The sequence below is a fragment of the Scophthalmus maximus genome, chromosome 20, assembly GCF_022379125.1.
Source record: "Scophthalmus maximus strain ysfricsl-2021 chromosome 20, ASM2237912v1, whole genome shotgun sequence".
In the NCBI taxonomy this organism is placed as follows: domain Eukaryota; kingdom Metazoa; phylum Chordata; class Actinopteri; order Pleuronectiformes; family Scophthalmidae; genus Scophthalmus; species Scophthalmus maximus.
Genome location: NC_061534.1, coordinates 16,956,958 through 16,969,194, shown reverse-complemented (window position 1 = coordinate 16,969,194; position 12,237 = coordinate 16,956,958). Strand labels below are relative to the sequence as shown.

Here is a 12,237-nt window from a genome sequence, read left to right as displayed (position 1 = left end):
AGATATGCCAACATACAACATCATAAACGCCATCTGTAGGGTAAGTTCATGTACCAACCAGGCTGCGTCCTCTTTGAACCCGCAGGTACGAAGCACAAGACGATGCTCGATGCCCGGAGCGGAGTGGGCTCCATCAAGTCCTTCCCCCGGCCGGGAGTCAAAAGCAAACTGGCCGCACCCGTCAAATCAGCGACGGGCCTGCAGAACAAAACGTTTTACTGTGAGACGTGTGATGTGCATGTCAACTCAGAGACTCAGCTAAAACAGGTGAGAGGGATGGAAACCGAGAAACAAATTCTTGTATAAATAACTTTTATTCACACAGTACATTTTATTAAATGCTACTAATTACAATGTGACGAGGTTGTACTATGATTGTCTCACGCCTGCTAGTTAATTATAGCAGATTTATTTGTTCTTTGAGGGGTGGGTTACAAAGCTGCACCGCAGCTGGTAATGATCTGTCTTTTCATCCTGCCGCGCCGCTGTCACAGCGGAAATGGCATTAAGCAGAAGCAGTGCATGGCCAGGCAACCAGGTTTCTCCAGTAAAAATAATTAAGCTAACTGAGTTAACTGAGTTTCTCCTGTATCTGTCCTCGAACAAGGAGAAGTGTTTCTAGTTCACGTGATTTTAAGGAAATCAGGTTTGCATGGAAAGCTCAGAGTGATCTGATATCTTTGTGATATTCTTCTCAGTGTGGCTTGGCTGAAAAACTGCAGAGGAAAGTGTGTGTTGGTTTGTCGCTTTGGGGAACGCCAAAGATCTCCTTTTCTTGTAGCTACTGATCATTCTGTCGTGGGGTGAATTTCAACTACAATTCTAGAAAACCACTCCGTTTTGTCTGAGCTAACCTTGAGATTTCTCACTGAAAATATACGCAGGCCTCGAATGAATTTTTCATGCTGGGACTTTTACCGAGTGTACGTCTGAACAGCAGCGATTCTCTGTGTGAAAAGAGTCCAGCATGACAAATTTCAGTTACAGTTTGAAACCAGAGGAAAAGTGTGATTGTTAAATCCACTGAGAACTTCTTTTCCTCCACTCCACATGTAGTCACGCTGAATTATTTACTGGCTTGAGGTTACAGAGTATTTTTGAATGTGTCATGACAGATTCTTGAATTTTTACTTGTTTGTTCAGATGCATCACTTGTTTCTGGTCTTTTAACATCAGAAGACGTTATGATATTCTATTCCACATCCAATCTCAGCATGACATATTGCATTTAACATGGGAAACTAATGCATTGTTTGGTTACTGCTGTCTGTGCTGTACCAGTGATAATATTGCAGACATTTTCACCAGGGGGGGCTTCAGAGCTGTTATACTTTTCGCCTTGAGACACAAGATGTATTTTTAGTCCTGCACCCCCTGTCGGTTCCCACTTCTTCTAAAGATGAGCTATCTAAACTGCAATGGCATGTAACCTGAGGCTGAGGAAACTAGCATCTTTAAAGTATCACAGATAATCTGAAATATATATATTTTAAAACAACAATTCAAAAATGCACTGGTTCTATTTTTATCTAGCCTGGATCTAGTCTGAAACATGCAATATATCAAGCTGTTTTCGGACAAAAACTCCGGAGTTTGCCGTACACATATGGCGAACGCAGCAGGAGTTTGTCCATGTCAGAAAGCAAGAACATTTCTGGAACATTCAGCAAAGGGGCACCTGGGTAGATAGCCCTCTCACTCGTTGTGATACTTCCAGAGATTTGATGGACTCAGACATTTTCTGGAAATTTTATTGGGGGCTGGCAGGAAAAATTTCCGGGGTATCATGTATCAGACATTTGCATCCCCACATACAGCCCCTCTGGAGAAGTTCAGGAAAATGTCCGGACTTCAGTGCATGTCTGAAAGCAGCTTCAGACTTCCGTGAAACCACTTTTTGGGATATTGAAAGTCTCAACGCGACCCGGCCTTTTATTTTTGGCAACCTCCTCTGATGCCTCTATCTGGTCAAACTTTCCCCTTGACCAGCTCCGTAGTCTGACGTGCTCTCTGGAGAACTGATGGCTGGAACCGTATGGTTTTGGTGACCTGCTGGTCTTTCCTCTTGTACCACCATCTCTCACACTCACGTGATTTCTTATCACATTCATGCTCCTCAGAAAATGACCAATGATATCACCCCAATGGATTGTTTAATGTTAAATTAGAGCAAATGGTTAACAATCTGGCACAATTGGTAAAGAAATTTAGACAAATGATGAACATGTTTATTCACTCAGACTGTAATCAGGTGATGTTGCTTCAAGTCATTTAATGACATGTACATATACTGCTGGCGAAAAAGTATCAGTAGCTTATGCATTGTTTTTTCCTGTGTTGCCGTGGTCACACAGCAAGCCGCGGCTAAACGTCCACCATCATGAATGTGGAAAATAGTCGTGTGCATTCGCCAGAGGATCAGCCAGCTTCTCTCTTGCCGCTGCCGCTCGCCCTGGCAGCATGGCTTTCTTTATGTTTGTGCTGGAAACAACAGTGACTGCTTTGACTTTCCTGGCTGGTCTCGGTAGCCACAGTCACGCCAACAATGAATATATTCTCAAGATCAGAAAAAAAATGAAATGTGTATTTCAGGCATGTATAAGTCATGGGTAGAAATGGGGGGATTTTCCTTTTCTTGCTTCCCGTTCATTCAATTGCATATTGGAGCTGTGTATTGTGACTCAGGACTGATACCTCTGCGTTTCATTTTCAGCACATCAGCAGCCGGCGTCATAAAGACCGAGCAGCAGGTAAACCAGCCAAACCCAAATACAGCCCCTACAGTAAGCCGCAGAAAGGCCAGACCAAGCAGCCGGTGAGTCCCTGAACGCCTCAGTCATCTTATCAGCAAAAACAAGTCCTGATATCCACAAGACAATCACAGCTCTATTATAATGAGACAGACATATAAACCCATGTGAGACAGTCATTGGTTGAAATCTGAAACTGATATCATTGTCATTCTCCAGTTCCAGATACGTCCCGAGTTCAATTTGCAATTTCCAAGTCAAATTAAAAATCCAAACCAAATATGTATCCTTCTCTCATCTCTTGCTGTTGGAAGGGAAAACATTTTATTTTAAAGGAGACATATTATGCTGTCTAAGTTTTCCCTTTCCTCTAGTGTGTTATTCAATGAAACAAAAACACTGCTCCTGAGCGTCGTCAGTAGTCCGGCCGATGTGACATCACCATATTACGGAAGTACATAAAGCATGTCTAGTGGCTAGTCTGGCACGCCCCCAACAAAGCCAGCTAATGCGAGAGCGAGAGAACTTCCTACATGCGCTGGAAGCGGTTGGCCAATCACAACAGAGTGGGCCAACTGGCCAATCAGAGCCACTGGGCTTCACTGGGAGGGGGGCTTTAAAGAACTAGGAGCTAAAATCAGACAGAGGCTGGAAACCCAGACAAATTCTGACAGCTCATTTCAATTTGCTCTTCCAGAGTACGGTCTGGATCCCCTCCATTGGGACTTGATTTCCCCCGGTAGAAAACTAGCCGTACCAATCACAACGGATTATCTGATAGTGGGCAGGGTCTATACCACGACACGGATGGAAGCGACTTTTGTAAACAACGAATGCTGCCACTGATGAACGAGCTTTTTTGCTGAAGAGTACCCGATATCTTCAAATTTCTCCCACAAAAACGGCGAACACTCATTCACAGACATTGTGGAATCATCATCACAGACATCTCCTCTCTGTATGCTATAGTCTGTTGACATTTTTGCGTCACTAAGCAGATTTCACATTATTTGTTTGAATCCGTTGGTAACGCCTCTTGGAAATCGAAAAAGAACCGGGAGGCCCCAGACTAATACGTATTTGAGTATTAGTCTGGCAACGCCAGGCTAGGAAAGAGGAGCTGCAAGAATGGACAGTCTGAGAAAACTGATGTGTTTACTGAACATTACAGCATGTAAACCTATTCTAATAACCCAAATTAAAAATTAAAAGTTTAGTTTTTGATCAGGAAAAAGAAAAATCTCTTCTAAAACCTTTGTTGGGTCACATTCAATCCCCTTGACGGCACTTTCATGACGATGTCAACTTTCATTAGCGGATCACCTGTTCACTGGCTTTTATTAGAAATGGCAAAAACCTTGTAGCAGTGTGATTTAATTTGAAGACTTGGTATTTTAAGGACCAAAAATGGCACGAATGAAGGCTCATCTCTCGGGTCAAATACCATTTAGAAGTGATTGTAAATGTCAGCTATAACTAATTTAGAGTTGCTCTGCAGATTATAAAGCAAGATGACAAAGCACAGATTAGAAGAAGTGAACTGAAATAAATTGAACACTATACTTTCCTGTGGTCATTGTTAAAATTTCTGAGTTTTTCTCACCTTGCATTCCGTGTGAGTTACAAAAAGTTAGCAAGTTGAATTAAATGTGGGAAAGATAGAGGCGAGCCCGACTTCTAGTTCTACAGAAAACAACATTCATCACACCCACAGTTTGCGGCGGCGACGCGCGGGGGGCTACCAGTGTGGGGGAAATGGCTTTTCATGAAACCCATCATTGACTGAGTTAACGGAGAAGAGCTTCTCTGATGAGCGGAGAGTAAAGAATGCTTCCCATAGGGTTACGACGCCTGAGTCGGTGATTGATAACCCGTGACGACGGCTGCCATCCGGTTTCCATTACTGATACAGGAGATTAAGCCAGATAACTTTGGCGACCTCTTCACCCCATTAGGCTGTCGGTGGAGGTTGGCTGCTGTTTGTCTCGCACTCTTTTGTTCCTACCCCTCTTCCTTCTTTTTTTCTTTCTGAGTAATAGTTCACCTGACACTATTCAATTCAATGTTCATGCACATAAAAAAGACTTTGACTCTTCAATAGCTAAATCTTCTGTGCAGTTGTCTGAATAACCGGATGTAGGCTTTTCGCTATCTGCTTGTGAACTTTTTTTTCAAAATATCCTTCACTACGGGAAGCAACAGCAACCTCAGATGTTGCAAATGCCTTAATGGCAAAATTGTGGGTAGATTGATTAAAGAACTGAAGAATGAATTTGTATTGGGAGGGGTCGGCGTTTACAAGAGCGCTGTTGTGTTGCAGATGATCAGGAACAGATTCAGCAAACTTCCTGCAGCAGCAGTGCGTTTAGTTACCACGTTTTCCGTTTATTCCAGTTTGTCATAAAATAAAAATGACAAGTGAAAACACTGATTCACATTTTGCAGCTGTTGATTCAGTTTTGCAACAAGGAACTGTTTGTAAAAACCATGACAACTAAACAGATATAAAGAGCATTGGCAAAGAGCAGCCCTGTTTTTGAGTTAACAAACAGGGACACGTGTATATGAGAAGTTTACAAATACCAAGAGAAAAAAAAAAATGCAGGATTGTAGGAATTCCTTTTTTAATGCCAATAATCTTTTTACAATTAATAAATGATATATGGAAACTGTAAAATGTTACAGAATTTTAAAAAGGTCCATCTCCTCTGCTTGTTTTTTTTTCAAACAACAGTCAAAAATATTAAATTTTCAATTATAAAAACAGAAAAAATCACTAACAATTTTTCTATTAAAGCCGACATCAAATGAGGTGCTGCGCTGATTTGACAAATGATGATGAAATAAGTGATACATAAATTAATAATTGATCATGAAAACAGTCACTAGTTGTTTTTCTAATTGAAAGTTTGCTCAGATTTGACTTGTTCTTTGATCCAGTTTCTGATTGAAATATTGTCAAAATATTATTCCATTGAAGTTTGTGTTTTTATATTATCAATAACAATGTTAACTTACAATAGAGTCATTTAAGTTGCAGAGCTTGCAATAACGATTTAGTGTAGGCCTTTTTCAAGTGTTGACATTATTTCATCTACTTTGTGTACATCTATAGATCGTATTGATTGTATTTTGTCTCATTTCACCAGATCACATTGACCTTGGGGAAGGAGCGCCAGTGTCAACCTCTGACCGCCCAGATCATCCCCGCTCACCTGGCAGCAGTGGCAGCAGCCATTAGCAACTCTTTCACGCACCGCGCGAACCACGTCACGAACCACGCCACGACCCCCGCCCTCTTCCAAACACAGTCCCTCCCTGCTGCACTGCTCCGCCCGGCCCCTGGGCCTGTCAGGACCTCCCACCCGCAAGTCCTATTTGCCCCTTATTGACCCGTTTGACCTGGGCGGAGCTGCTCCACCTCCTGTCAAGGACAGAAATATGTGCTTTCACCCAAGCCAGGCCAACGAGTCGTGTCAGCACCTGTGCTCCTTCTATGCATCTGGGATACTGAACATCTTCACGCCGAGATCAAACCGCTCACTTGTCCTCATACGGATTATCCTGCATTTGAAGCTAAACTGAAGGACAGCGAAGCATTGGGCCCTTTCTCGTGGTGAATTTATTTCTCTAATCCCACTGAAAACCTGGACTATCCATCCTGCAGCCAGACCGCAGACTTGGACCTACATTGTACCGCAATAATGTGTAAGACCAATCCCGTGAACTATGCAGTGTCATTATTTCATGTGATGTGAGGCACAGTTTGAGCTAAAAAAGAAATAAAATTGGTAGGGATATGCTTTTTGTACAGATACAGCGTGGCACTAAGATCATCGCTTTAGTGGAGGGAATACCGTCGCTCGTTATTCAAAAGGCTGTTACTGATCATAAGAGCGAGCAAGGCCCTTCTCTCTTCCTGTATGCACTTTAAGCCCCTCCTCTGTTGATGTCTACATTAGATGGCTAGAGTGTGCTAGATGGTTAGAGTATGTGTCGTGATGTGTGTTTTAGTATTTGTCCTTGCATTATCTGTATGTGTGTGTGTGCAAGTACATACTTCTGCATGTGTGCTTGTCCGTGTGTGTGTGTCTCTGTGTGTGTGTGTGTGTGTGTGTGTGTGTGTGTGTGCGTGCGTGTGCGCCACCATAAGCCATGCCAGTCAATATCCAGCACACATTGTCACTGATCATGTCTCAGGCCAAAGGGACCACAAAGGCTTGTGTATATTTACTGTCAGTGTGTAAAAGGTGAACAATTTCAAATAAAGAGTCATAATTTGTTAACACTGTTGGCCCTGTGTGTCACATATAGTCCTGGTGCAACATTTCCCTTAATAATATGCAGAAGGATATTGACGTTAAAGTTTGTAAAAATTCAGAACACTAAATCAAAAGTAGGTTCAGAAAATACGAGTGAATGGAAGTCCCGAAATACAGGAAGTAAAACACGTATCTCTTACCATGAACTCAAGGGCGTAAACCCTCATTTTAATATTTGTATCCTTTCTCAATCAGTTTCCAAGGTTTGGCTACAGATCACGACATTGGGGTTTCACAAAGGCACAATCGCATTTCGAGTACAAAAGTAAAATTCAGAACACACATTTACATTTCCAAGCTCAACACCATTTCCACTGAATTCCACTGAAGAACGTCCACGCTCCTTGTTTCTATCAATATGTGTTTGTAATACAGAATCCTGTATTATATTGTATTGAAATATGTTGAATTTCAGCAAATTCAACAAAACAATCGGGCAAACCACTTTGATTCTGAATGACAGATGACCTATTGAAATAACAACGCAGATTAATTGACCTATTAGCTCTGCTGCTGATCCTTTTTTTAGGTTCGCTGGGGTGGCGGAGCCAATCCCAGCTTACGTTGAGCGAGAGACGCCGTGTCGCCAGTCAATCACAGAGCAATACAAACAAACTCCTCACAGTTTGTGCTGGCCTGCAGGTTTGAACCCAGAACCTTATTACTGTGAGGCAACTGTGTTGCCCAGACGCTAGATTCATTCATAACTACTGTGCATTGTTTTTATTTTAAACAAATGAAATTGAACAACCCTGAAGTACGTTATGTCTCTCGGCGCAACCCTGTTACTTATCAGAGGATCAGTTCAGTTGTTGGTTTTGGTCGTCTCATGTGATTTGTTGACACTAAAGCCAGGCTCAGACTCAGGAGTTTTTTTTTAATTATTAAAATTATAGTTCCAAGGGAGCGACGCACAACCTCACGTCCCCCCTCGGACGTGAGACAAAACAAACAGGATGGAGACTGGCATGGTGCAGCAACTTGCTCTATCAGTAATAATGCTAATAAGGGTGATTAGAAATTAAAGTAGAAGAATTTATTGCGGATGAGAAAATGGTTGGGGAGTTCCATATGGACAAGCCTGTCCTCCAACTCAGCTACCCTCCGCACCAGTACAGTAGCTTGGTATAAAGCAGTGGACAGTGTTGCCAACACGTCTCATCTCACTCATTGGTGCCACTCCACAAGTGCTGACGTAATCATCCAGATTTTAAATTCAAAATATCAAACATGTTTGATAATTGTTGGGGCAGGTGTGAAATGACTTACTTTGAGCTCTCTTCACTTGGTATCGGATCACCTAAGACTCAGCTATAAGAAGTGGAACAAAAGTCCGTTCTCTTCCTCTTTTGGGACATTTCTCCTTGTGCCTGAGTCAGTTTGACACATTCTGCACCACATTGATGCACCTGAGACAATTTGAATAAACAGTGAGCATCACGTCTACATGTGTTCAAAACCCAAACTTGTTTCTTTAAAAATAAATTTGACAAAGATAGATTATACTGAGGTTAAAATACGGAGAGGCTTCATTTAAAAAAACCAAAAAACATACATACATACATACACAGGGAAGACAAATGTCAGCCCATCTATTACTCCTTTACACACACAATGCACGCATGAACACGCACACACGCACGCAAACACACATCATGAATACACTCGTGACGTCTTAAAGCTTAAAGTCCAGATGGCTTTGTTCCATCCAGGAAATAACATCCCTGACAAAAGCAGACCTGAGCACCGTAACTCTGCCATTTTTGAGAAACCCCAATTCACCACAACACCATAACTCATGCGGCACATGTTAAACTCAGCCGTTCAGGCTGTGAACTCTTCCACGAACCCCTTAAGTTCATTCATCCATCGCTCACTTGCTGCACATCTCCCCCCAAAATCCCTGACACATGAAAGTTGTCTGTGCGGCCAGATGAGGGGAACGTCATCCCACCAAAGCTCCCGCTCAAAGCCACCTGAGGACCAGGCCCCTGCTCTGCGAGCAGAATCCCTGCTCATCCATCTCGCTTCCGTTAAATCCCACTGGCGCGAAGATCACAAACATCTGTAGGTGGGATGCGGAGTCTCTCGATCTGCAGTTCTGGGGAGCCATCAACAGAAAAACGCAGCCTGACTCCTTCTCCGTCGGCAGGAAAAAAACGCTGTGAGCAGCTGAGTGTCCAGTCGAGTGAGCAGTGGAATGTAGATACAAGCTACCTCAGGTTTCTGGCTCCGGATAAGGAACAGACTGATCCTGAAACCAAGTGAACCTCAACTGAAAGCATGTTTCCAGACAATAGATACAATAATGATGAAAAACCACACACAGAGTTCCCGCCATTGAGCCGTGTGTGCACTCAATTTTGATTTCATTTTTTTTTTTTGCCTTGAGCAACTGTGCATTCACATTTAAGGTCTTCAGGCCGTGGTAAGAACAAAGGACACAGACAGTATTTTAGCATTTATTTATTTATTTTACCAAATGTCAAGCAACATAATAGTGGATAGCTTGTAAATAAAATAAGCAAAAAAAAAAAGATCAAATATTAAAGGTGACATTATGTTCATACTCAGGTTCATACTTTTTATGTGGGTTACCACTTGAAAAGGTTTATGTGCTCTAATGTTCAGAAAAGGCATTAGTGTTCCCATAATGGTCATTCCTGCAGCTCCTCTTTTCACCCTCTGTCTAAAACACCTGGATTTCTTTTAGCTTTATTCTTCAGCTTTATTGAAGAAACATACATCGGGGGTTTCTTATATTAGATCTACAGTATTTAGTTAGTTTGTTACTGTAATTCTAATACTAACAGTAGTCAAATTTTAACATCTAAACATATTTTGAAAATTAATTTAATATGAACAATTAATAGAATAAATAAATGATTTAAAAAAACAACAACCTGCTCACCCTGTTGCTAAAACAAAAGACATGACCTTACTGTCCACATTTGTAGCTACAGCCCGGATCTCTTTTGATCTTAACAGAGATTCATAATTAGGGGGAAAAAAGTTAGACTGACACAGTACAAGTAACAAACACAGACAAATACACAAAAAGGACAAAACACATTAATATTGAAGCCCAATTAAAAGTGGTGAGATCAAGATAATCAAACAGAATAAGTCAAGAGCAAGAAGAATGTCTACAACCTCTTGTGGCTTAGGACATGTGGAAAAACGGAATCTGGTGCAAAAATAATATATTTTTTTTAAATTTCATTAATTTTTCAGTGCATGGGCAAAACATGTATGTCAATATCATCAGACGTGATTAAGCTGAAATCAAAGCCTGCAGCTCATTATGTCCCTGAAATACAAAAAGGATTATTTTCCTGCAGGTCTGTTGACACGGCTCTCGAGCCATAATTTCGTGACGTTTTCAGCTCCTGTGATCAAAAAACACATTTGACACATTTGACATTTTCTCATGCACAGTGAACGTAGCAAGAGGACAATGGAATGAAAGCATTACCTCATATACCTATTATATTCTCGGTTATGGGTGTATCAAACCAAGCTCTGGCTGTTTAACCAATAAAAAATAATAACACACGGCCTGACAGAGTGATTCATGAGTGTTAACAAAGTTACAACCCCTGTGCTGAGGTTACAAGCCCACAGCAACATTTAAGAGCATGTTGACATCTGTTTTTCAAAGACTGGGCTACAGATAACTTTATAAATTTCCAGCGGGATACCCAACTTTTATACGTAACCTCTGCAGAAATGCTAAACAGTCCGCTGTTTTAAGCAGTGGCCTTTAAAATGAAACACAACATTGAGTGTTATTGGAATCAATAAAGAGATTGCTTCATCTGCGGTTGCTGTGGATTCACCTCCACGTGGTCTTCATGTCTGCAACCGCGCTCATTTGCTCGAGTGTACAGGGAGGTGAACGCGGGCTGCCTGCTTGGCACGGCCTAGCTGAAAGCCAGTGTTGGCCAACTCCCTCTGTCAGATCCATCATTTTGTTCTTCTCTGTCACAGTAAGAAGAAAGGAGCCGCTTTTCATTAGTTAAAGTTGTCTTTCATTTACAGCTGGGTGAGAGGAGAAGCCCCGAAGGCCACAGCTCTCGGGCAAGACGTTGTGAGAAAAAACTCTCGACATTGGGGCTGCACTGACAGAGCAACCCCCCCGGGATTCCTGGCAGCTCCAGGCAGCTCAGTTCCACGTCTCCATGTCCGTCTGATTCAACATTGTGAAAAATGCCTCAATTAACATTCCAGTCCATTAAGGCTTCGACATTTTTACTTCATCTGGACCTTTGCGCTTTACAAAAAAGCCTTGCCCCCGGGCAGGGGTTGTTTTGAAACATGCTCCCGCTTGTGATTTTGACAGAACGCCAGCATTGAAGGCGCCCTGGATTCAGTGTCCTGTGTGTGTGTGTGTTTCTCACAAAGAGCTTTTAGGCTCCGGCAAGGAAAGATAAAGAGGGATTGTTTGCAGGGGGAGCCACTGAAAGGTTTGCTCACCGGCTGCTCTCACAACACCCTTGCAATTCTTTTCAAGTGACTCACCGAGGACCAAAATAAGTTTAAAGCAAGAGGTTGGAGACTTCTTTTAACTACGCACAGATACACACAAGCGCATAATGTGTCCACACAGCTATGCATAATATCTACCCGCCCACCCACACACACCCACACACACACACACACACACACACACTGGAATCACTTGTATTGATGCATTATAGCAGAAATAGACAACTTTTCGTCTTTAAGAGATAGTTCAGGGATTTTGAAGTGGGGTTGTATGAGTTGCTTATGCATAGTTAATATGGCGCGAGTTGTTGCAGTAATACATGGCCGAGGCACACTTAAACGGTTGTCTGGCGGCAAAGTAAAGCAGTGAAAAAAATACGTCCTTTAGCGTATAATTGAACGGATATTTTTATTTTTAGGCGACTTTTAAAATGTGGCGAAAAAGACGTTTTTCGGTGGTCCCCTCTGCAACAGTGGGACTCAGACTTTCACTACTTCCACTTCTCCTTCCAACTCTGTAAAACGTACATAACGTAACATATTAAGTATGCATAAGTAACTCATACAACCCCAACTTCAAAATTTACTGAACTATCCCTTTAGACTTTGTCATTATGATGTTAAAACTGATTGCACAGTGTAAAAGTGGTAGAAAAACGTCACCATCCGCGCTAATA

At 42.0% G+C, this 12,237-nt stretch overlaps 1 protein-coding gene across 2 annotated transcripts in view; it reads left to right on the top strand.

Moving 5' to 3' along the window:
* znf385d (zinc finger protein 385D) overlaps positions 1 to 7,036 on the top strand; it is a 68,010-nt gene extending 60,974 nt beyond the window's left edge. For both annotated transcript variants that reach the window (XM_035608773.2, XM_035608774.2), the window contains 3 exons: positions 86 to 267; positions 2,714 to 2,815; positions 5,900 to 7,036. In XM_035608773.2, coding sequence (XP_035464666.1) covers positions 86 to 267; positions 2,714 to 2,815; positions 5,900 to 6,142 — 527 coding nt within the window. In that variant the 3' untranslated portion in view covers positions 6,143 to 7,036. The remainder of the gene's footprint in view (positions 1 to 85; positions 268 to 2,713; positions 2,816 to 5,899) is intronic.
* Positions 7,037 to 12,237: the final 5,201 nt, after the last annotated feature.